Raw genomic sequence first — 25,845 nt, 5'->3', positions numbered from 1 at the left:
CCCTAAAAATGTGATTAGATTCTAAATAGTGTAGCTTGAGAGTGTTGGTGAAGCAACTCACTTCCTTTTATATTGTACGAGAAGACAAGTCGTCTCAATTCCAACATTATTTGCTTTATTTAGAAAATCCATTTGGAAATAGTTTGTTTTGTTTTACATTGAAAAGCATCAGGAAGAAAATACACTCAAAAAGGCAGAAACAAAAGCAGTTGAATGCTTCTAAAAAATATATAAGTTCCCTTGAAGCCAAAGTACATAAAGCACTCTGCAGTACCATTGTAAATGTCATAGGGAACTAATCTCCCATGGGCAGTTTCTGCATGTAGCTGACCAAACTACGCTATATTTTACTTCTAGGTTAACAGAGATAATTAGGGAAGAAGAGACAGAATAAATTCTGAAAGAAGACTGAAAGAAAAATGTCCCCATGAGGAACGTCATTCATTATGTCTGTCACCTGAGGAGGAACTAACACACAACTTTAATGGTCCTCTTTTTGAAACGTTCCATTTCTGCTGGATGTTTCTGGCTGTTTGGTCCTAGGTAGTCTCGAATGCAAGTTGTATCTGAGACACTGCCTCTGTGGGATGAGACTACGTCCTAGTGCAGCCGATTGTCTTTGGTCAAACACACATGCTCATGCCATTCCCCCCATTCTCTATTCAGAAATGCATATTATCGTCTTTACAGAACAGAGAAAACACTGAGGCCAAACATAGCACTTTCTCTCACACATCAGCATACAGCCAGCATATTTTGATCCATATTCATATCCTCCTTGCATACATTAAACACTTGCAAATTCTATGAGCAAGCTCATTCATATCATAACTTCAGGATCATGTATAACATTTTAATGATTTTCTTTCATAGGTCAAATATTGGATTGTCACTCTGCAAGTGGTTCTGAGACAAGCTTGATGTTAATATCAAGTAGCGGAGACATCCCAGAGCAGTAGTACAGAAGCAGAAGCTAATACTGTAACTGTATAGTAAAAAAATTCTCAAATACATAACTTAGAAAATAAAAACAGAGTCCTTCCCAACAACTCAAATCATACAAAATTAAACTAACTGTCATGAGTGACGGTTTTCTTTCTTTCTTTCAAGGCAAAAAGAAAACATTCAATTTTCACCTAAAGTTCAATCAACGCATACTGTAACACACAAGCGTCCATTTTGTCTCTACCGTGTAAAAACAAAGTTCACGACATGCTATGAACTGCACATGAATTGTATGTAAAAGTACCCTTTGATGGTTAGAATAATGTAACTGATATGCTATAGTTGGGTTGCCCTTTGGCGAAGACAGGCACAGCATCCAACACGACGGTTTCCCTTAAATCTCAGAAAGATCCTTCATAACAATCCGGAATTGAAAAAAAAGACAGTGAAAAATGATAACAAAAGTATACAGTTTCAACACTACATAGTGGAGTAATACCAAATGCATAGCCTATAAAACAAGCCTCTGTTGAGACTTTGGTTGGTTTGGGGTGCTGCTCGTTAAATGAGAATATTTTGTCAACTCCAGGCAGAAACACATGGTTGCATGAGTCCCACTGCAAATATGGTCCATCCATGAGGTGCTATAAGCCTCATAGACAGAGGCAGTGGGAGTGACATACTTACATCCATGTACTCTGAGGGAGGGAGGGAGGGAGGGAGGGAGGGAGGGAGGGAGGGAGGGAGGGAGACATCCCAAAAACGACCCCTTCACCTGGGGATAGGGGGTAGTGGGGGTGCACCCCTGGACTTTTTATCCGAACCTGGACAGGAAAGAAGAGGAAAATAAGTTGGCCATGTCAAGCAGGCTGTTAAGGACAGGAGGATACTCTGAAGGCAGGCTGGAAACTTTCAGGAGGAAACAGATTTGGGACAAATCAATACATATATAAAACACTTGATTTAGCTGTGAGTTTGCTATTTTTTAAGCACTGCGCAAGAATTTCAAAGTATTTGATGTGCATTTGACCCAGGTCTGGGAGGAAAGCCCTTGGTTCCTACCTCTGCCGTCAGTCTTGGACAACTTGCTGGGGTATGTCTTCTGACAGGACACGTAAGGCTCTGGGACAGGGAGGTCTGAGACAGGGTGGAACTGGAACCGGGCCTCCCACTCATCTGACACAGAGAAAAACACAACTCTCAGCTGGGTCAGTTAAAGACCTATATGGGTTCAAACACGGGTCTTCTCTGCACCACAAATCTGTTAGCCCACTGAGCTGAAGCCAAGTCATTAGCAATGGGAGCTAAGGGCACATTAGGGAGTAAGGTCTCAAGCAGGTTTACTCATCATATGAATTCCTTCCGTTACACTCACCAACGTGTTGGTGATGGGAGTTCTGGAAGCCGTTGCCCATGGGGGGAGGTGGGGGAGGAGGGCCTCCTATTCCCGGACGGTCTGGGGGGAGCGGGGGCCGGTGTCCCCCACGGGAGGGCTCTGCTCCCGGGCGGTTAGGAGGTGAGGGGACTGGAGATGACCTTATACTGCCTCCACGTGGACCTGAGGAGGGAGGGGGAGGGAGCGGGCCTGGGAGAGAAGAGGTTACACCACAGAGTTCAATACAACACTAGTTCTATATAATAGCATCATGTATACCATCGCTATAGGTCACATCATAGCTACAAACTACATTCCATCCAGTCTCAAAACACATGCACGGTGTACTGATGTCTGACCAAACTGACCACAGAAAGGTTAGCTATGTTTGTAGTTGCTAAGCTAACCCAAAAAGAGACAGTGGTCATCATTATATGACCTGAGGGGAGACTGAAGGAAGCAGCATCCTTACCCGTCCGTCCTGAGGGGTTTTTACCCAGAGGGGGCGGCCTCTCACTGGGAGGGGGTGGCAGTGGCCCTGAACGGCCAGGTGGGGGCGCCGGCGAGTTGAGTGAAAGGTTCCTCTGTGGTAGTCTGGGGGTGTGTTCGTCTCCACCCGCAGGCGTTGGGGGCAGCAGTGGAGGGCCCGGTCTGCCAGGAGGGAGAGGGGGAGCTCCACCACCGCCGATGGAGGGCCGAGAGGAAGACGAGCTGGGGGGCTTGGAGTTGAAAGATGGTGGCGGTGGGGGTCCATCTCTGGATATGGAGGACCGGTGGCCCCCCAGGGGTGGGGGTGGGGGCCAGGGGTCCTCCGAGGGTCTGCCAGGGTGGGGGGCTGGGGGTAGAGGGGGACGTCCACTACTGGGAACCGGAGGGGCCCCAAAGGAGGGTTTTGGCCCAGACGAGGCCCCCATAGGGCCAGGGGGAGGAGGCAGGCCTTGGTGTCTGCCTGCAATGTTGGGTGGTGGAGGGGCCGGGGCTGAGCTGGGGATCCGGGCTCCTCCTGGAACAGGCGGGGTCCCTCTGCTCTGGATGCTCTGGTTGGGCCGTGGGGTGTTGGGGATGGGGGGAGGGGGTCCGCCAGGGGTCTCTGGTCGCGGGGGACCTGCCCGTCCCCTGGGGAGGTCGGGGGCGCTGCTCCGGGGAAAGGCTGGGGCCCCTGAGAACCGTGGAGGGCCAGAGGAGGGGCCCCCACCACCAAACGGTCTGGGGCCTGAGGAACGGCCTCCTGGAGGTACCATGGGGGGCCTAGGGCCTCCTGTGGAAGCATAAGGGTTTCAAACATCACACACTTTGTCTATCATCATTTTGTCCTACATGGAGCTATGGTTAAAAACAACCAACCAACTAGTGTCCTCTATGCATTACAGAAATATACGAAGCCCGTGTCACATAGTGGCTGGTGTGAATGTAAGACCAGGTGAGAATTGGGGTATAAGTTAGCGAGCCGGAACTCTCGGTTAGCGAGCCAGTGTTTCTGCCATGGACGACACCCATGGGCTATGCTTGTGACAAGTTGTCAAACGTTTGGTCAGCAACTTTTGTTTCTTTTTCTGTAAATGTTTTACCGCTTACTCAAGTAAATGACAGCTATGTAAAACAATGATTTGTATTGCAGTAAGGTCTTCAATGCTGTTGGGGGAAAAGTGGCTTGGAAGCCGGTTGTAAGCTGGGAACAGGGTATAGCACAGGAACTATGAAACGTATTGGCTTTTAACAATGTAATATGAATTGTGTCTTTTTAATAATGTGTATTTAATAAAGTATTGTAGTTTTAATATTGCTATTTTATAAAGGAGCCAGGGTTATAATTATTGTTTATATTATTCAAAGAATTGTGTGTCGCTTATTAGGTAGTTTTTTGGTTTGTCTAGTCCGCCCGGGAAAATGAGCTGATATTGCCCTAGCAAGCGGACTAGTTTAATATTCTTTGTTAATGTTTGTTTATATGTTTTGTCACCCTTTCTGCAGAGTCCTCCAGGGCTGGCTGGTTTTAGAAGGGAACTATTTGGTTAGAGAGCAGAGGAAAGTCGTATGAATTTACATGCGAGCTTTCGCATGCTAATATCACCAGTGTGTTACCATCTTACAAAGAGTGTTTAATCACCAGTGTTATCTTACAAAGAGTGTTTAATCACCAGTGTTACATGCTGACCAGATTGGACACGTCGTGTGCGCTAGCGTCGCAAAATAAATTTTGAAATCCATGTTATTCAATTATTGCACCCACACTGCTTGCGCGTGCCAACGAGCGTCTGCGATGCCAAGGGATAAAATAGAAATCCTTTCCATTTCTGACGCAGATCGCGCTGCAAGTCCTGCCTCTCCCATCTCCTCATTGGTTTATAGAAGCAGGTACCCACGTGCCGTCTCCTCATTGGTTATACCCACGTGGGTGATTGAAAGACGAACTGTTTTGCTGGTAGTTGTGGTAATACTATGAAAGTTTAGATGCCGATCACCATATAAGTTCAAAGATGAAAAAGCCTGGAAGGAGGAGAGGACTAGAAACGATTCGGTTGGCTGTTTTATGTGTGGATTAATTGGCGGAATAGAGGAGCTTGTGCATTTCAGGTAAAATAACAACTCAATGTTTATATCCCAGGACAATTTAGCTAGCAACAGCAAGCTAACTAGCTAAATTGCCATACATGTTTAATGCTTTTCGACCTGTCCCCAAATTAATGTCATTGGTTCAGAGTTTGTTTTGATATTTTAACCTGCGTGTCGTGATCGCGTTTGGTGTAGGGGGACAAAATAAATGTATGCACGATAGCGGATGATAGCGCACGTGCGCAGCCGGTTTAATCACCAGTGTTATCTTACAAAGAGTGTTTAGTCACCAGTGTGTTATCATCTTACAAAGAGTGTTTAGTCACCAGTGTGTTATCATCTTACAAAGAGTGTTTAGTCACCAGTGTTATCTTACAAAGAGTGTTTAATCACCAGTGTTATCTTACAAAGAGTGTTTAATCACCAGTGTTATCTTACAAAGAGTGTTTAGTCACCAGTGTGTTATCATCTTACAAAGAGTGTTTAATCACCAGTGTTATCTTACAAAGAGTGTTTAATCACCAGTGTGTTATCATCTTACAAAGAGTGTTTAATCACCAGTGTTATCTTACAAAGAGTGTTTTGTCACCAGTGTGTTATCATCTTACAAAGAGTGTTTAGTCACCAGTGTGTTATCATCTTACAAAGAGTGTTTAGTCACCAGTGTGTTATCATCTTACAAAGAGTGTTTAGTCACCAGTGTCATCTTACAAAGAGTGTTTAGTCACCAGTGTGCTATCATCTTACAAAGAGTGTGAATATACTTTATGTAAAGTGTTTTACATGCAAGTCTTGGCATTATTTCTTGCCCTGCTGCTATCCATAATGTATGTCTTCTATACCAGGGGTTCCCAAACTCTTTCACTCGGGGCCCCCCTTCCAGCACTGGGGAACTTCACTCCCTAAGGTCTGCAATACTAAGATGATGAGAGCAACTGATGATGCACTACCCAATTTTGAAATTGTGCCTTGTGCATTCCACGATTACAACTTTCAAGAGTACGTTTAAAGTTGGACTGAGTTACTTTTTTTGGGGGGGGGGGGGACCCCTGCCGACCCCCTCCGAGCCAGTGTGTCTCTGGGATCATGAATTGTATCATTGTTTTGTTATGTAATAAACCTTGGCACTTTGGTCAACTCTGACAGACCTGTAATTGACTTGTCCCGAGGACCTCCCCTCGTGTATAAAAAGGTGGCGCAGTACAGTTTACATATAGCAACATATTACACTTGTTCAAGATAGTTATCATGGCTCATCTCAAACACGGCTACAAACCATATTAATACAACCTCAAGAGGCTGCTGCAGTACATTACAGCTTCTTATTATACACATGATGGATTATTACCGTTGCTGTTCCCTCCTGAGGACCGAAGCTTGGGCATGCCTCCTGCAAAGAGACCTCCTAGTACTGGACCTCCTCCTCCTCCTCCTCCTCCTCCTCCTCCTCCACCTCCTCCTCCTCCTCCTCCTCCTCCTCCACCGCCACCTTTGGGTTCTGTGAAGAAAGGTATTCAATATCTTTTCCTCCGGCACAAGACCATAGCCTTTGAAATCTAATTATCTGCAGAAGGCCTTTGTAGGTTTCAAGTAGCTTCCATATTTCCTAATTGTTAAACTGAGGATGAGTACATTCTGAGTAAAGCCTTTAGAATACACACCATCAGAGAAATGTTTACTCACTGTCAATGATGGGTTGACTCCTGTCATTGGTGACAGCCTTCTTCAGACGAGCACCTTTGCCGATATCAGACAGTAAGGCGTTTCTTCCTTGCGCTTCATTCTTGCTGAGTGATGGCTTCTGTGTATTTGCCTGCGAATGTTGACAACATAAACACAAACAAAGAAGCCAGTTAAGTAATATAGGAAATTATATAGTATTACCTAGGACTACAACATGCACAATCACATTGCCATGCTGGAAAACGCTTCCTTCCACTACCACAAGGTGTCCCTATTGAACAAGGTCAAAACTGTACTGACCTAAGAAATTTCCCTTCAATCACTCATGACAGAAGGTTCAATCACTCATGACAGAAGGTGATGAGAAGTTATGACAGAAGGTGATGCTGTCTTCAGCTAAGATTACATCTAAATTGAATGTTATTATTTAGTCAGAATGTTCCATTGTCATGTTAACTCATATTAGTAGTTTCAATATCCCTAGGACGTCTTTGGCGTGCTTACCACAGCGAAGGTTGGGGGTGGGGGAGGGGCAGGGGGTGGTGGGGAGGAGGCATCTTCTCTCTCTCTCTTCAGCTATTCTTCTACAGCTTCACCCCTGATGGAGAGAATACACAAAATCCATTAAATCAAATACTTCCTAAATATCCACACAAACAGTAGGCTAACAGATGCTATACACATAACCAGGCTGGACCGCAACAAACCTTCAGAGACATGGGAAAACACACACACACACACACACACACACACACACACACACACACACACACACACACACACACACACACACACACACACACACACACACACACACACACACCTCTCCAACTGGGCACAGACGTCTTTTTTCAAATCCAAACAGTTTTCCACTTTGATTCAATGTCATCACAATACATTTTTTTTTTTTTTTTTAATGATTGATTCAACCAGTTTTTACCCAGCGGGCTTTCACCACAGTCCTTAGAGCAAGCCGTGTGACTGCAGACACATAATATTGTCCTTGCACAGAAATAACAGGATGTATTGAAATAACTTGCAAAGTACAAGAGCTATAAAACCACAAGGGAAACAATCACATTGATCAAGAAACACTTCCTGGTACAGCAGACAGATGACAACCATCATCCAATCTAGGGATGTCCCCGACTAAACAAAATCTTGGTCGACTGAGAGTCGTCTGTACTTTTGATTGGTCAAAAATTTAAAAACGTCTATTTTCCCATATATACAGTTGAAGTCGGAAGTTTACATACACTTAGGTTGAAGTCATTAAAACTTGTTCTTCAACCACTCCCCAAATATCTTGTTAACAAACTATAGTTTTGGCAAGTCGGTTAGGACATCTACTTTGTGCATGGCACAAGTAATTTTTTCAACAATTGTTTACAGACAGATTATTTCACTTAATCACAATTCCAGTGGGTCAGAATTTTACATACACTAAGTTGACTGTGCCTTTAAACAGCTTGGAAAATTCCAGAAAATGATGTCATGGCTTTAGAAGCTTCTGATAGGCTAATTGACATTATTTGAGTCAATTGGAAGTGTACCTGTGGATGTATTTCAAGGCCTACCTTCAAACTCAGTGCCTCTTTGCTTGACATCATGGGAAAATCAAAAGAAATCAGCCAAGACCTCAGAAAATAATTGTAGACCTCCACAAGTCTGGTTCATCCTTGGGAGCAATTTCCAAACGCCTGAAGGTACCACGTTCATCTGTACAAACAATAGTACGCAAGTATAAAACACCATAGGACCACGCAGCCATCATACCGCTCTAGGAAGGAGACACGTTCTGTCTCCTAGAGACGAACGTACTTTGGTGTGAAAAGTGCAAATCAATCCCAGAACAACAGCAAAGGACATTGTGAAGATGCTGGAGAAAACAGGTACAAAAGTATCTATTTCCACAGTAAAACGAGTCCTATATTGTCATAACCTGAAAGGCCACTCAGCAAGGAAGAAGCCACTGCTCCAAAACCACCATAAAAAAGCCAGACTACAGTTTGAAACTGCACATGGGGACAGAGATCGTACTTTTTGGAGAAATGTCCTCTGGTCTGATGAAACAAAAATAGAACTGTTTGGCCATAATGATCATCGTTATGTTTGGAGGAAAAAGGGGGAGGCTTGCAAGCCGAAAAACACCATCCCAACCATGAAGCACGGTGGTGGCAGCATCATGTTGTGGGGGTGCTTTGCTGCGGGTGGGACTGGTGCACTTCACAAAATAGATGGCATCATGAGGAAAGAAAATTATGTAAATATATTGAAGCAACATCTCAAGACATCATTCAGGAAGTTAAAGCTTGGTCACAAATGGGTCTTCCAAATGGACAATGACACAAAGCATACTTCCAAAGTTGTGGAAAAATGGCTTAAGGACAACAAAGTCAAGGTATTGGAGTGGCCATCACAAAGCCCTGACCTCAATCCCATAGAAAATGTGTAGGCAGAACTGAAAAAGCGTGTGTGAGCAAAGAGGCCTACAAACCTGACTCAGTTACACCAGTTCTGTCAGGAGGAATGGGCCAAAATTCACCCAACTTATTGTGGGAAGCTTGTGGAAGGCTACCCGAAACGTTTGACCCAAGTTAAACAATTTAAAGGCAATGCTACCAAATACTAATTGAGTTTATGTAAACTTCTGACCCACTGGGAATGTGATGAAAGAAATGAAAGCTGAAATAAATCACTCTATTATTCTGACATTTCACATTCTTAAAATAAAGTGATGATCCTAACTGACCTAAGACAGGGAATTGTTACTAGTATTAAATGTCAGGAATTGTGAAAAATTGAGTTTAAGTGTATTTGGCTAAGGTGTATGTAAACTTCCGACTTTAACTGTAGATACACCCTATGTTTGAATAAAATCAACTATATGTAGGCCACAGAGCTTGTCTGATGCTTTAAGCACTGTGATTAAAAATGAAGTCACACAAATTACTCAAGAGGGAGTTAGAGATCAATATAGCCTAACCAGAAGAAGAAACAAAACTGTTCCTGATCCTCCTCTTCCTGCTGCTGCTGCTGGCCTTCTCAGATTCTGCCGTTAATCTCCTGTAGTTACCGGTAAGAGGCTACACCAGCGGCCGGTAACCTTTTCCATTTGGAGTGTTACCAAGTTATCGTACCATTTCTACTGATCCATTCAGATTTTCATATGCACATTTTTCGTGGAACAGTTTCATTTAATTTATAATAAAGTCTTCATATCTCAAAATAAATGCAGTGGTTAATCAAAATGATATCTAAATGAAAATGATACAATTTTAAATGTAACTTCTATTGCCATTGGTAATATGTAAAAACAGCCTACATAAAGCCAACAACTACACTACAGCCTGCAGGTAGAACATATCCTGATGAAAACAGATATCCTATCAATCACATTGGCTCTGCATGGACTGTCTGTAACAAACATTGTATAACTATCAACTGGGTCCAGCCCAAAGCTTGTGCTAGCAAACTTGCAACATTGTATAAAATATTCTGGGCCCTTAAGAGTTTCCCATGCTGGTGAGCTCCAGACAGACAGACAGAGCTATAGGCTATTTTGCGCAAGGGATAAGAAGTAATCAGGTAGGCCTATTTTTGACGTTTCCACTGGATCAGAGCATTACAAATTTTCCCCTTTTATGCTGAGTCGTTATCGAAAGAGAGCTGGGAATATTTTTCAAACAGGCTAGGTGCATGTCCTTACTCAACATTGACAGGAGCACTCCAAACAAAAGACAATGAATAAATTGACAACTCATAAATGGAATGAAATAAACCAAAACGTTTTTTTATCACAAGTGTAGCCTAGGTTGTTGCTCTGCAAACAACGTGTCCACTCCAACAATGACAATGGTAAGACTGTAATAATAATATATTGAATGCATTACCGTAATCAAACAAACATTGTAGATTAGAAATGATGGGAATTAACGGTAGGCTAAATGTACTACTGGTGATAGTGGTGTGCCATTTCCTCCACAACGGACTAGTCCACTCAGACAGACTAGTCCACTCAGACAGACTAGTCCACTCAGACAGACTAGTCCACTCAGACAGACTAGTCCACTCAGACGTTTATATTTTAGTTCAGTATATATACTGAACTAAAATATAAAACGCAGCATGTAAAGTGTTGGTCCCATGTTTCATGAGGTGAAATAATAAAATCCCAGAAATGTTCTTTATGCACAAAAAGCTTATTTCTCTCAAATGTTGTGTGCAAATTTGTTTACATCCCTGTTAGTGAGCATTTATCCTTTACGAAGATAATCCATCCACCTGAAAGGTGTGGCATATCAAGAAGCTGATTAAACAGCATGATCATTACACAGGTGCACCTTGTGCTGGGGACAATAAAAGGCCACTTTAAATTGTGCAGTTTTCGGGTCTGAGGAATATTTCTGTCTGTAATAAAGCTACATTTTTGGGGAAAACTCATTCTGATTGGCTGGGCCTGGCTCCCCAGTGGAGAGGCCTATGCCCTCCAAGGCCCACCCATGGCTGCACCCCTGCCCAGTCATGTGAAATCCATAGATGAGGGCCTAATGAATTAACTTCAATTGATTGTGTCCGAGGGCCTTCAAAAGGGGGGCCCCGCCAGTTCCCCATCCCTGTTATAGATTAGCCCAGTCCATATGTGATTTACATTAGTTACAGACTAGCCCAGTATGCATGTGATTTACATTAGCCCAGTATGCATGTGATTTACATTAATAATAGACTAGCCCAGTATGCATGTGATTTACATTAGTAATAGACTAGCCCAGTCCATATACATGTGATTTACATTAGTTATAGACTAGCCCAGTATGTATGTGATTTACATTAGTTAAAGACTAGCCCAGTATGCATGTGATTTACATTAGTAATAGACTAGCCCAGTATGCATGTGATTTACATTAGTAATAGACTAGCCCAGTATGCATGTGATTGGCAATAGTAATAGACTAGCCCAGTCCATATACATGTGATTTGCATTAGTTACCAGTCAACGAGAGAGAGAGGTGACAGTTTCAGCTGCAGAGGCCTCTATCTTCCTGTCAATGTGGTCAACAGGAAGACCTGACACGTAAGAGACCCAACCCACAGCCATCCTGTCTTTACATCCCCTCTCTCTCCATCTCTCTAAAGCAGCACCCTTCTATCTCACAAAATCTCTCTACATCCCCCTCTCTCTACTAAAGTACATTGCTATCTTTCTAAGGCAGCACCTTGCAATCGCTCTCTCTAAGGCAGCACCTCGCAATCGCTCTCTCTCTCTAAGGCAGCACCTCGCAATCGCTCTCTCTCTCTAAGGCAGCACCTCGCTACCGCTCTCTCTCTAAGGCAGCACCTCGCAATCGCTCTCTCTCTCTAAGGCAGCACCTCGCTACCGCTCTCTCTCTAAGGCAGCACCTCGCAATCGCTCTCTCTCTCTAAGGCAGCACCTCGCTACCGCTCTCTCTCTTTCTAAGGCAGCACCTCGTTATCTCTCTCTCTTTCTAAGGCAGCACCTCGTTATCTCTCTCTCTTTCTAAGGCGGGGGGGGGGGAAATCACCAAATTCCCTGAGAATACATTACATAGGATGAATAAACAAATAGTCAGAGCCACAGAGTCATACTACTTGTCAAACGTACTGATATTGTATACTAGTTGTTGGGTTGGGATTGGCATGGGAGGTGTGTGAGTGTGTGAGTGTGTGGGGGGGGGGGTCTTTGACCATTTCTTTGGATTCCTCATGTCTTACTTATTGTTAGAAAAAAAGGTTTGGTCCAAATCGGATGTTAGGTACTACATTTAAAAAATGGCCAATTTGGATGCAATCAATTAGCTTAATTTCTCAGAGATCAAATGATATTTAAATAATATAATGTTGCTGGAATGCTAGTCTTATCTGTTTCTAACAGATTTCAGAACAATCTGAGATGATGGGGGTTGAAATCCTCTCTCTTGTGCTTTTTGAGGTGGAACGTCCCCCCCTAATCTCTCAGCCCACCTCTTGATGACTTCAACACCCTCTGATAGGAACAGAGAGCAGTAGTGGAGGCCCATCTCTCCTCTCCAGCTCTCTGTAAGCCAGCGGGACACTGCGGGAGCCAGAACAGCTGACCCTGTCCTTGTGATGACAACATGATACCAACACCTGTCCTCTAAACCACTGCATTCCAGTGTTCCATTCCAGTGTTCCATTCCAGTGTTCCATTCCAGTGATGGTTGGGATGCTGAAACTGTTCTGCCCAGAGACACTTGACCCTCAGCTGGATCAGTATGACATTGTTGTTTCAGGGTTGAGGGGAGATTCCATCTATAACAATGTTCAGTCAATAAAGGAAGGATATGAGATGTCTGAAAAGTATTTCATGAACTGAAAATGACCCATATTAGTTTCAATGACGATTTTGAAACTGACGACATGGCTTTATGGAGAAGTGTTCAACAACATCTAAAGGCCTCTGCAGACTTTACGTTGGATTCAGTCTTTTACAATTATTACGTGCGATGTTACCGAATTAAAATCTTAATGTCAACCTGGCCAGATTGATTTGCTTCTGTCGTCACATTGTGCGATTGGCTTGAGAGGCGACATCAGCAGACCTAGGCCCGTTAACCACGGGGGTGTGGTTGATCTGACCTGTGACAGCACCAGCAGTGCTAGCCTCTCTCTATGCTTATGAGCAAATAAAGTGAGTTCGGAAAAACTGAAAGTATGCATCTTAAAATAGGTCACATAAACGTATATATATATATATAAACGTTAAAAAAAAATATATATATATATATATATATATATATATATTTTTTTTTTATTTATTTTTTTATTTAACCTTTATTTAACTAGGCAAGTCAGTTAAGAACAAATTCTTATTTACAATGATGGCCTACCGGGGCCTCTCAAGCCAACCTGCCCTGTTCAGGGGCAGAATGACAGATTTTTACCTTGTCAGCTCGGGGATTCGATCTAGCAACCTTTTGGTTAATGGCCCAACGCTCTAACCACTAGGCTCTAACCACTAGGCTACCTGCCGCCCCAAAATATACCTATTCAAATATGTATATGCAAATAGGCTTCCCCAAAATAACAATAACATGGTAGAACGTTTATTTGGACTGGCGATTTTGTGCATTTATCAAAATCCCATCAGGCAGCCTGATTTCAGATGAATGTAGCCTAAACAAGGTTATTAGGGAAATTGTTCTTGCACAGCATGTATGCGTTTAAATAGAACCCATTATATTAATCTGGCTATTCACAATAATATGCAAACTCATTGCAGCCTGTGTTCCTATTGGTCAATCACCGGGACCGTCTCGTAACACAAGCCACACTACACGACAAAGGCCCAAAAAATCTGACACTAACAGAACTTTGTCGGAGCCTACAACTGCACATAGTGGTACTGAACCAGCAGACCTAGACCCGGTTACACTGAACCAGCCAAGACGTAGTGGTACTGAACCAGCAGACCTCGACCCGGTTACACTGAACCAGCCAAGACGTAGTGGTACTGAACCAGCAGACCTAGACCCGGTTACATTGAACCAGCCAAGACGTAGTGGTACTGAACCAGCAGACCTAGACCCGGTCACACTGAACCAGCAGACCTAGACCCGGTTACACTGAACCAGCCAAGACGTAGTGATACTGAACCAGCAGACCTAGACCCTGTTACACTGAACCAGCCAAGATGTAGTGGTACTGAACCAGCAGACCTAGACCCGGTTACATTGAACCAGCCAAGACGTAGTAGTACTGAACCAGCAGACCTAGACCCGGTCACACTGAACCAGCAGACCTAGACCCGGTTACACTGAACCAGCCAAGACGTAGTGGTACTGAACCAGCAGACCTAGACCCTGTTACACTGAACCAGCCAAGACGTAGTGGTACTGAACCAGCAGACCTCAACCCTGTTACACTGAACCAGCCAAGACGTAGTGGTACTGAACCAGCAGACCTAGACCCGGTTACATTGAACCAGCCAAGACGTAGTGGTACTGAACCAGCAGACCTAGACCCGGTCACACTGAACCAGCAGACCTAGACCCGGTTACACTGAACCAGCCAAGACATAGTGGTACTGAACCAGCAGACCTAGACCCGGTTACACTGAACCAGCCAAGACGTAGTGTATGAACCAGCAAGAGACCCCACTGAACCAGCCAAGACGTAGTGGTACTGAACCAGCAGACCTAGACCCGGTTACACTGAACCAGCCAAGACGTAGTGGTACTGAACCAGCAGACCTAGACCCGGTTACACTGAACCAGCCAAGACGTAGTGGTACTGAACCAGCAGACCTAGACCCTGTTACACTGAAAATAGCTTCCTACAATGGAGACATTGATATCAGTGCCACAAGCAGAGAGCCATGAGACTGGAAGAAGATACGTGGCCTGAGACCATGGATGACGCACCACGTCATCCCTAGTGGGCCTGGCCTGCTCTTAAAAGGGCATTACCAGGGATTTACAAGAATGAAGCAGAGATCACACACACAGAGCGAGAGAGAGACCGAGAGAGAGACCGAGAGAGAGAGAGAGAGAGAGAGCGAGAGAGAGACCAAGAGAGAGAAGTGAGCGAGAGAGAGACCGAGAGAGAGAGAGAGAGAGCGAGAGAGAGAGAGAGAGCGCGAGAGAGAGAGCGCGAGAGAGAGAAGTGAGCGAGAGAGAAAAAACCCCAGAGAATCTGCTCCAGGCAAAAGGAAAGGCAGATGATTCAGCTGTACAGAGAACCACATGGCTACTGCTGGCTACTCAGCCGTTCTCACAGTCACAACCCCATGTTTGTTTACATGTTGTTTCTCTGGAACTATAATGACTATGTAAACAACAACAGGGTTGTGTGAACAACTACTGGACCGGACTACTCTGTTTTCATTCTGGTGGACTCTACCCTGCAGCCCTGGTTTCTACTAGCCTGGAAAACCGCCAACCCCTCTTTACGCTACTGCTGCTCTCTGTTCATCATATATGCAGTCACTTTAACCATATCTACATGTATAAGGTTTCTCCTGCTGAGAGATCTTCAGAGGGAATCCAGGCTAAGGTTTCTCCTGCTGAGACATCTTCAGAGGGAATCCAGGCTAAGGTTTCTCCTGCTGAGACATCTTCAGAGGGAATCCAGGCTAAGGTTTCTCCTGCTGAGACATCTTCAGAGGGAATCCAGGCTAAGGTTTCTCCTGCTGAGACATCTTCAGAGGGAATCCAGGCTAAGGTTTCTCCTGCTGAGAGATCTTCTGAGGGAATCCAGACTAAGGTTTCTCCTGCTGACACATCTTCAGAGGGAATCCAGGCTAAGGTTTCTCCTGCTGAGACATCTTCAGAGGGAATCCAGGCTAAGGTTTCTCCTGCTGAGAGATCTTCTGAGGGAATCCAGGCTAAGGTTTCTCCTGCTGAGACATCTTCAGAGGGAATCCAGACTAAGGTTTCTCCTGCTGAGACATCTTCAGAGGGAATCCAGGCTAAGGTTTCTCCTGCTGAGACATCTTCAGAGGGAATCCAGGCTAAGGTTTCTCCTGCTGAGACATCTTCAGAGGGAATCCAGGCTAAGGTTTCTCCTGCTGAGAGATCTTCTGAGGGAATCCAGACTAAGGTTTCTCCTGCTGAGACATCTTCAGAGGGAATCCAGACTAAGGTTTCTCCTGCTGAGACATCTTCAGAGGGAATCCAGACTAAGGTTTCTCCTGCTGAGACATCTTCAGAGGGAATCCAGGCTAAGGTTTCTCCTGCTGAGACATCTTCAGAGGGAATCCAGGCTAAGGTTTCTCCTGCTGAGAGATCTTCTGAGGGAATCCAGACTAAGGTTTCTCCTGCTGAGACATCTTCAGAGGGAATCCAGACTAAGGTTTCTCCTGCTGAGACATCTTCAGAGGGAATCCAGACTAAGGTTTCTCCTGCTGAGACATCTTCAGAGGGAATCCAGGCTAAGGTTTCTCCTGCTGAGACATCTTCAGAGGGAATCCAGGCTAAGGTTTCTCCTGCTGAAGGGGTTGACCCAGAGAGACATACACTGTCTAGAGAGTAAACATTGCGTCCAGGGTTGGGGTTGGACTGGAGCCTGGTCAGGGTTGGGTTGGGTTGGACTGGAGCCTGGTCAGGGTTGGGTTGGGTTGGACTGGAGCCTGGTCAGGGTTGGGTTGGGTTGGACTGGAGCCTGGTCAGGGTTGGGTTGGATTGGACTGGAGCCTGGTCAGGGTTGGGGTTGGACTGGAGCCTGGTCAGGGTTGGGTTGGGGTTGGACTGGAGCCTGGTCAGGGTTGGGTTGGGTTGGACTGGAGCCTGGTCAGGGTTGGGTTGGGTTGGACTGGAGCCTGGTCAGGGTTGGGTTGGAGTGGAGCCTGGTCAGGGTTGGGTTGGACTGGAGCCTGGTCAGGGTTGGGTTGGACTGGAGCCTGGTCAGGGTTGGGTTGGGGTTGGGCTGGAGCCTGGTCAGGGTTGGGTTGGGTTGGGTTGGAGCCTGGTCAGGGTTGGGTTGGGATTGGACTGGAGCCTGGTCAGGGTTGGGTTGGGGTTGGGGTTGGGCTGGAGCCTGGTCAGGGTTGGGTTGGGTTGGACTGGAGCCTGGTCAGGGTTGGGTTGGGTTGGACTGGAGCCTGGTCAGGGTTGGGTTGGGTTGGACTGGAGCCTGGTCAGGGTTGGGTTGGGGTTGGACTGGAGCCTGGTCAGGGTTGGTTTGGGGTTGGACTGGAGCCTGGTCAGGGTTGGGTTGGACTGGAGCCTGGTCAGGGTTGGGTTGGACTGGAGCCTGGTCAGGGTTGGGTTGGGTTGGACTGGAGCCTGGTCAGGGTTGGGTTGGGGTTGGACTGGAGCCTGGTCAGGGTTGGTTTGGGGTTGGACTGGAGCCTGGTCAGGGTTGGGTTGGACTGGAGCCTGGTCAGGGTTGGGTTGGACTGGAGCCTGGTCAGGGTTGGGGTTGGACTGGAGCCTGGTCAGGGTTGGGGTTGGACTGGAGCCTGGTCAGGGTTGGGGTTGGACTGGAGCCTGGTCAGGGTTGGGGTTGGACTGGAGCCTGGTCAGGGTTGGGTTGGACTGGAGCCTGGTCAGGGTTGGGTTGGACTGGAGCCTGGTCAGGGTTGGGTTGGACTGGAGCCTGGTCAGGGTTGGGTTGGACTGGAGCATGGTCAGGGTTGGGTTGGGCTGGAGCCTGGTCAGGGTTGGGTTGGGGTTGGGCTGGAGCCTGGTCAGGGTTGGGGTTGGACTGGAGCCTGGTCAGGGTTGGACTGGAGCCTGGTCAGGGTTGGGTTGGGGTTGGACTGGAGCCTGGTCAGGGTTGGACTGGAGCCTGGTCAGGGTTGGACTGGAGCCTGGTCAGGGTTGGACTGGAGCCTGGTCAGGGTTGGGTTGGGGTTGGACTGGAGCCTGGTCAGGGTTGGGTTGGACTAGAGCCTAGTCAGGGTTGGGTTGGACTAGAGCCTAGTCAGGGTTGGGTTGGACTAGAGCCTAGTCAGGGTTGGGTTGGACTAGAGCCTAGTCAGGGTTGGGTTGGACTAGAGCCTAGTCAGGGTTGGGGATGGGATGGACTGGAGCCTGGTCAGGGTTGGGTTGGGGTTGGACTGGAGCCTGGTCAGAGTTGGGTTGGACTGGAGCCTGGTCAGGGTTGGGTTGGGGTTGGACTGGAGCCTGGTCAGGGTTGGGTTGGACTGGAGCCTGGTCAGGGTTGGGTTGGGGTTGGACTGGAGCCTGGTCAGGGTTGGGGTTGGACTGGAGCCTGGTCAGGGTTGGGGTTGGACTGGAGCCTGGTCAGGGTTGGGTTGGACTAGAGCCTGGTCAGGGTTGGGTTGGACTAGAGCCTGGTCAGGGTTGGGTTGGGGTTGGACTGGAGCCTGGTCAAGGTTGGGTTGGACTGGAGCCTGGTCAGGGTTGGGTTGGGTTTGGCTGGAGCCTGGTCAGGGTTGGGTTGGGCTGGAGCCTGGTCAGGGTTGGGTTGGGCTGGAGCCTGGTCAGGGTTGGGTTGGGGTTGGACTGGAGCCTGGTCAGGGTTGGGTTGGGGTTGGGGTTGGGCTGGAGCCTGGTCAGGGTTGGGTTGGGGTTGGACTGGAGCCTGGTCAGGGTTGGGGTTGGACTGGAGCCTGGTCAGGGTTGGACTGGAGCCTGGTCAGGGTTGGACTGGAGCCTGGTCAGGGTTGGGTTTGGACTGGAGCCTGGTCAGGGTTGGGTTGGGGTTGGACTGGAGCCTGGTCAGAGTTGGGTTGGACTGGAGCCTGGTCAGGGTTGGGTTGGGGTTGGACTGGAGCCTGGTCAGAGTTGGGTTGGACTGGAGCCTGGTCAGGGTTGGGTTGGGGTTGGACTGGAGCCTGGTCAGGGTTGGGTTGGGGTTGGACTGGAGCCTGGTCAGGGTTGGGTTGGACTGGAGCCTGGTCAGGGTTGGGTTGGGGTTGGACTGGAGCCTGGTCAGGGTTGGGTTGGGGTTGGACTGGAGCCTGGTCAGGGTTGGGGTTGGACTGGAGCCTGGTCAGGGTTGGGGTTGGACTGGAGCCTGGTCAGGGTTGGGTTGGACTGGAGCCTGGTCAGGGTTGGGTTGGACTGGAGCCTGGTCAGGGGTTGGGTTGGACTGGAGCCTGGTCAGGGTTGGGTTGGACTGGAGCATGGTCAGGGTTGGGTTGGGCTGGAGCCTGGTCAGGGTTGGGTTGGGGTTGGGCTGGAGCCTGGTCAGGGTTGGGGTTGGACTGGAGCCTGGTCAGGGTTGGACTGGAGCCTGGTCAGGGTTGGGTTGGGGTTGGACTGGAGCCTGGTCAGGGTTGGACTGGAGCCTGGTCAGGGTTGGACTGGAGCCTGGTCAGGGTTGGACTGGAGCCTGGTCAGGGTTGGGTTGGGGTTGGACTGGAGCCTGGTCAGGGTTGGGTTGGACTAGAGCCTAGTCAGGGTTGGGTTGGACTAGAGCCTAGTCAGGGTTGGGTTGGACTAGAGCCTAGTCAGGGTTGGGTTGGACTAGAGCCTAGTCAGGGTTGGGTTGGACTAGAGCCTAGTCAGGGTTGGGGATGGGATGGACTGGAGCCTGGTCAGGGTTGGGTTGGGGTTGGACTGGAGCCTGGTCAGGGTTGGGTTGGACTGGAGCCTGGTCAGGGTTGGGTTGGGGTTGGACTGGAGCCTGGTCAGGGTTGGGGTTGGACTGGAGCCTGGTCAGGGTTGGGGTTGGACTGGAGCCTGGTCAGGGTTGGGTTGGACTAGAGCCTGGTCAGGGTTGGGTTGGACTAGAGCCTGGTCAGGGTTGGGTTGGGGTTGGACTGGAGCCTGGTCAAGGTTGGGTTGGACTGGAGCCTGGTCTGGGTTGGGTTGGGTTTGGCTGGAGCCTGGTCAGGGTTGGGTTGGGCTGGAGCCTGGTCAGGGTTGGGTTGGGCTGGAGCCTGGTCAGGGTTGGGTTGGGGTTGGACTGGAGCCTGGTCAGGGTTGGGTTGGGGTTGGGGTTGGGCTGGAGCCTGGTCAGGGTTGGGTTGGGGTTGGACTGGAGCCTGGTCAGGGTTGGGGTTGGACTGGAGCCTGGTCAGGGTTGGACTGGAGCCTGGTCAGGGTTGGACTGGAGCCTGGTCAGGGTTGGGTTTGGACTGGAGCCTGGTCAGGGTTGGGTTGGGGTTGGACTGGAGCCTGGTCAGAGTTGGGTTGGACTGGAGCCTGGTCAGGGTTGGGTTGGGGTTGGACTGGAGCCTGGTCAGAGTTGGGTTGGACTGGAGCCTGGTCAGGGTTGGGTTGGGGTTGGACTGGAGCCTGGTCAGGGTTGGGTTGGGGTTGGACTGGAGCCTGGTCAGGGTTGGGTTGGACTGGAGCCTGGTCAGGGTTGGGTTGGGGTTGGACTGGAGCCTGGTCAGGGTTGGGTTGGGGTTGGACTGGAGCCTGGTCAGGGTTGGGGTTGGACTGGAGCCTGGTCAGGGTTGGGGTTGGACTGGAGCCTGGTCAGGGTTGGGTTGGACTGGAGCCTGGTCAGGGTTGGGTTGGACTAGAGCCTGGTCAGGGTTGGGTTGGGGTTGGACTGGAGCCTGGTCAGGGTTGGGTTGGGGTTGGGCTGGAGCCTGGTCAGGGTTGGGTTGGGGTTGGACTGGAGCCTGGTCAGGGTTGGGTTGGGGGTTGAGCTGGAGCCTGGTCAGGGTTGGGTTGGGGTTGGGCTGGAGCCTGGTCAGGGTTGGGTTGGGGTTGGGCTGGAGCCTGGTCAGGGTTGGGTTGGGGTTGGGCTGGAGCCTGGTCAGGGTTGGGTTGGGGTTGGGCTGGAGCCTGGTCAGGGTTGGGTTGGGGTTGGGCTGGAGCCTGGTCAGGGTTGGGTTGGGGTTGGGCTGGAGCCTGGTCAGGGTTGGGTTGGACTAGAGCCTGGTCAGGGTTGGGTTGGGGTTGGGCTGGAGCCTGGTCAGGGTTGGGTTGGGGTTGGGCTAGAGCCTGGTCAGGGTTGGGTTGGAGCCTGGTCAGGGTTGGGTTGGGCTGCTGCTAGCGAGACATGACTCCTCCTGTGGGACTGTGGACACTTTGAAGTAGCACAAGTAGGACACACATGCTTCAGTTTAGACGCTGTTAAAATGGCTGCTGCTCTTTGATCCTCCCGACAACCCCCCGCGCCGAGGTACCTCATCAGGGTTAACAGCAGAGACACTTAGTAAAAACACACACACCACCGCTAGCAGTTACAGAGGTGAATAAACTGACTGGAGACAACACCACGGCTAGCAGTTACAGAGGTGAATAAACTGACTGGAGACAACACCACGGCTAGCAGTTACAGAGGTGAATAAACTGACTGGAGACAACACCACGGCTAGCAGTTACAGAGGTGAATAAACTGACTGGAGACAACACCACGCTAGCAGTTACAGAGGTGAATAAACTGACTGGAGACAACACCACGCTAGCAGTTACAGAGGTGAATAAACTGACTAGAGACAACACCACTGTTCACACATGCCATTATGGTTCTACTTCAATTCAGCAAAAGTATTCTCAAAACTTTTATGACAACAGTTGTTAAAGGAACAGCAATACCGGAGAGAGAGACCATAGTGGCAGTGCAGAGTAGAGGACATCCGGTGGCATTGCCAAAAACATCCCAAACCCCTGACTCCCTCACCCCCCCGGGCCCTGTTGTACCTAAAAGGGATGTGGGTGGGATTAGGTAGAAGGCTGGATGCTTCTCTCACAGAACTGGACAGTATAATACAGGAGGGTGTGTGTTCCAGTGTGTGCATGTGTTCGAGTGTGTGTGTGTTCGAGTGTGTGCGTGTGTTCGAGTGTGTGTGTGTGTTCGAGTGTGTGTGTGTGTGTGGCCGTGTGTGTGCGTGTCTGTGTGCGAGTGTGTGTGTTTGTGCATGCATGTGTGTGTGCGCATTTGGCATGTGTATGTGTGTGTGTGTGTCTGGGCAGAGAGAAACCGTGCTGAGTAGCTAAGCTAACATCCTGTATGGGACGTTAGCTAGAGTAGAGTTATGTGGCAATACTGACCCACACAGGGGAGACTTTAAATAAAACCCTCTAGTACATTACCAGACGTTCCTAGAATAAGGGAAGAGGAAGTCCACTTCCCACAACTTCCACACTGAGGTAATTAGTCTAAGGTAGAGGTCATCAACCTCAAGATCACTTTGAGTCAAAATGCAAGCCGAGATCTACCGCCCGGAGATCTACCGCCCAGAGATCTACCGCTCAGAGATCTACCGCTCAGAGATCTACCGCTCAGAGATCTACCGCTCAGGGATCTACCGCTCAGAGATCTACCGCTCAGGGATCTACCGCTCAGAGATCTACCGCTCAGAGATCTACCGCTCTGATTTTTTCTTAAACATAACTTCAAAAACATAAGCCTATGCAACACGAAGCAGTTAAAAACAGTTCTGTAGCAATGAGGTTTTGTTCAGTAGGCTATAGGCCCAATACATTATCACTGCATATTGGCTATGCTTGATTTGCCCTACCAATGTTGTTCTTCCATTTAGAAATTCTATTTCAACATTTGAGGTACTGTATACGACCACACTGGTAATAGATCATGTGTTGTATTACTTGTGAGGCACAGCTGAGTGAGCGTAATCATTTACTTCCTTTTTTTTACTGGACTGATGGCCTGCATCTGATGGTCAGTCTGAGGGAGCTGCAGTAAGGCTGCCTCTCACCTGACTCACCCTCTCTCCTCTGAGAAAAGGCAGGCTTCCTGCTGATGACGAAACTTAAAGATCAACTATGCAGAAATCACACTGCCATTTCCTGGTTGTTAAAATTCTAATAGTTCTTTCAGTTTGTGACAAAACAAGCAAGTATAGTGTAGAGAATCAGCATCTAAACCGCTGTGAAATATATTTTCCATAAACAAAAAGATTGTATTTTCAGCTGTTTGAAGCTGGTGTACAAAACCGAAAGTAAGACAACAAAAAAAAAACGAAACTTAAGAACGTGAAGTATAGAAATAGAGCACATAGAATAGATCTACCGCTTCTTAGACTTGCTTTCAATGAGAATGACAGATCTATATAAACCATTTCTATGTGAATTTGGTCAGGTCACCTAAAAAGTGACATATTGCAGCTCTGAGTCTCATTATTTCTGCCTCCTGCACCAGTTCCTGTTGTTACTCCAACGACCAGAGAAAGTAAAATATCCCTCGATATGAAAAGATAGACAAGCCACTAATAATAACACAAGCTTATGGAAACACTTGCTATATTCATTCATTGCAGCTTCAGTGCTGGTTGTAGCTTGAGTGGAAGTAGGGAGAAGACGCATTTTATGGCTTATAAAAGTGTTGAACAAAGTGTCTATGGCTCGAGGACGCTGTATAGACACGGTGATCTGAGCTATCTGATTGGCCAGCAGTAGGCCAAAAGGTGCACTTGATTTTCTCTCTGGGCCTGCCAGGTAGGCAGAGTTCTACCTTCAGACACATGAAATGGTTCAAAATGGGAGGCAATCAAGGTGCACTTGATTCATCATCCTGGTGCTAGGGCTGATGAATCAAGTACACCTAATGACAACAGCGCAAAACGAATACAAATAAAAATAGGAACGCAGGGCTTTATCGTTGTTGATTTTTTTACAGAAATGTTTGGTGATCAACTAGGAATGCCTTGGAGATCGCGATTGACCGGTTGGTGACCACTGGTCTAACGATTGAAAACAGGGATAGTTTGGGATTTCTTCCCAAGAGTCAGATGAACTCGTGGATACCATTTTTATGTTTCTGCGTCGAGTATGAAGGAAGTAAAGGTAGTTTCGCAAGCATGATAGCTGTTCCCATTGACTTCCAGTCATTGCACTTCACAGTTCCCAGGTCCAGAACAAATTCAAGAAAACATACAGTATTGTACATAGACATGAGTGCCTGGATCCCCCTTCCATCTCACAGAGCAAGTGAACAGCAAACCTGCTTTCAAAAAACAAATAAAGCAACGCCTCTACCCCATGTGACCAAATGTGTGTGTATGTACTGACGTGTAACTGATAGATCCGCATATGCACACACACACACACACACACACACACACACACACACACACACACACAATTATTCTTTAGTTGTATTGTTTACAATGTATACATTTGTCTTTAGTCGTAGTGAATTTTTCCATATAGAAAACTATGTTAATGTTTTAAATTGTAAAGTATTTTTGTCTGTAATGTCTTTGTCATTTTATGTCAGACCCCAGGAAGACTAGCTGTCACCATTGGCGTCGGCTAATGGGGATCCTAATAAAATCAGAAGCAATTGCAAGTTAGCAGCTTCCTTCCAACTGAACGCAGAGACATAAAAATGGTCTCCACAAGTTCATCTTGGTATTTTATTAGGATCCCCGTTAGCTGTTGCAAAAGCAGCAGCTACTCTTCCTGGGGTCCACACAGAACATGAAACATAATTCAGAATGACATAATACAGAACATCATTAGACAACAGAACAGCTCAAGGACAGAACTACATACATTAACTGACTCTGGGGAAGGAGATAAAGGGCCTGCCTTTAAAGACAGTTCTGCCAACATCAACAGCATTTCTGGCAAAGTGCAGACACCAATGTTCCCCAGGAAGACAGGAAATAAAGTCGCAAGTCAAATTCACACTACAATGGTTCCCTTTTCCTCCATTAAACAGCTGTCAAACAGAACACCAACACCGAGGAGAAATCTGAGGAGAAATCTCAACTGTCAGAAGAGAAAGAGCAGGAGCTGAGCTAGGACTATGGGAACATATCATATATTGTATGAATGTATCAAATGGATTACCACAATATATTAAACAGTTATTACATCTACTCACGGAAGTTGTGCCCAAAAAGGTGACAACAAATTCACTCTCTTAGGTAGCTCTCGAAATCATTCTTCCAAAAAACAGGCAAAGAAATGCTACACAGTTACAGCGATAGGTGGTAGCTTCCTTAATCTGGTTCCCTTCCTAGCACCCTTTACACATTAGAGAAGTCACAGTTCCACATTTAGTCCAACCCCATGTTACTGTATTTCACTTCCTCAACTTGCTGTGTCATGAACTGACGGGGGGGGAGAGAGAGAGGCAGCAGTGTGAAAGCTACAAAACCTCTCATCTAGGCTCTCTCTCACAGTCACACAGTCTGAGCTGAGTAGCAGTTTCTCTCTCCCTCTCTCTCTCTCTCCCCCCTCTTCAGTTTGTCCTCTCCTGTGAAAGTCAAAACCTCACCTCTCATCTAGGGCTCTCAGTCACACTGTCATGTGAGCATCACAGGGCTTCTTCTTCTTCGCTCCTCTCTCCCACTAAAGTCTGTCCTCTGATGCAGATTGAAGACCCTCCTCTCCTCAGAGAGCTGCTGTCAAGAGAGAGCTCTCCTCTCCTGCTAAAATAGCTTTACTCAGAGTCAGAGCCACTTCCTGTGTTCAGCTTTCAGTCATACTTCCTCTCTTTCAACTCAGTCAGCAGCCTTACACACACACGCTCACGCTCGCTCTGTCACACACACACACGCGACCCCCCCTCCCTTTGCATTGTGTAGGCTAATGCTTTGACTCAGATGCCAATTTGATACAGTTTGCAGATACAGTCACAGTCCAAACAACTCCTAGACACACAGATACTGTACTCTCTTCAGCTCCAGATACTGTACTCTCTTCAGCTCCAGATACTGTACTCTCTTCAGCTCCAGATACTGTACTCTCTTCAGCTCCAGATACTGTACTCTCTTCAGCTCCAGATACTGTACTCTCTTCAGCTCCAGATACTGTACTCTCTTCAGCTCCAGATACTGTACTCTATTCATCTACTTCTCCATCCAAAAATGCGCAAAAGTCTGTACTATACAAGTATGCTGCAAAGACTATAGCAAACATTAGGAAGACTTTACTAATACTGACTATACCAAACATTAAGAACACCTT

General features: G+C 47.4%; 1 protein-coding gene across 1 annotated transcript; it reads right to left on the bottom strand.

Moving 5' to 3' along the window:
• Window positions 1-94: 94 nt before the first annotated feature.
• Window positions 95-25,727, bottom strand: LOC106593698 (WAS/WASL-interacting protein family member 1). The gene is made up of 8 exons (XM_045698617.1): window positions 25,551-25,727; window positions 7,061-7,096; window positions 6,557-6,686; window positions 6,222-6,371; window positions 2,793-3,578; window positions 2,321-2,530; window positions 2,008-2,121; window positions 95-1,769 (listed from the first exon to the last, which is right to left on the bottom strand). The coding sequence occupies exons 1-8, from the start codon at window positions 25,725-25,727 to the stop codon at window positions 1,717-1,719; spliced, it is 1,656 nt and encodes a 551-aa protein (XP_045554573.1). The 3' UTR covers window positions 95-1,716.
• Window positions 25,728-25,845: the final 118 nt, after the last annotated feature.

This window comes from Salmo salar, chromosome ssa17 (assembly GCF_905237065.1).
Source record: "Salmo salar chromosome ssa17, Ssal_v3.1, whole genome shotgun sequence".
Taxonomy (NCBI): domain Eukaryota; kingdom Metazoa; phylum Chordata; class Actinopteri; order Salmoniformes; family Salmonidae; genus Salmo; species Salmo salar.
This window is presented reverse-complemented; position numbering and strand designations above follow the sequence as displayed.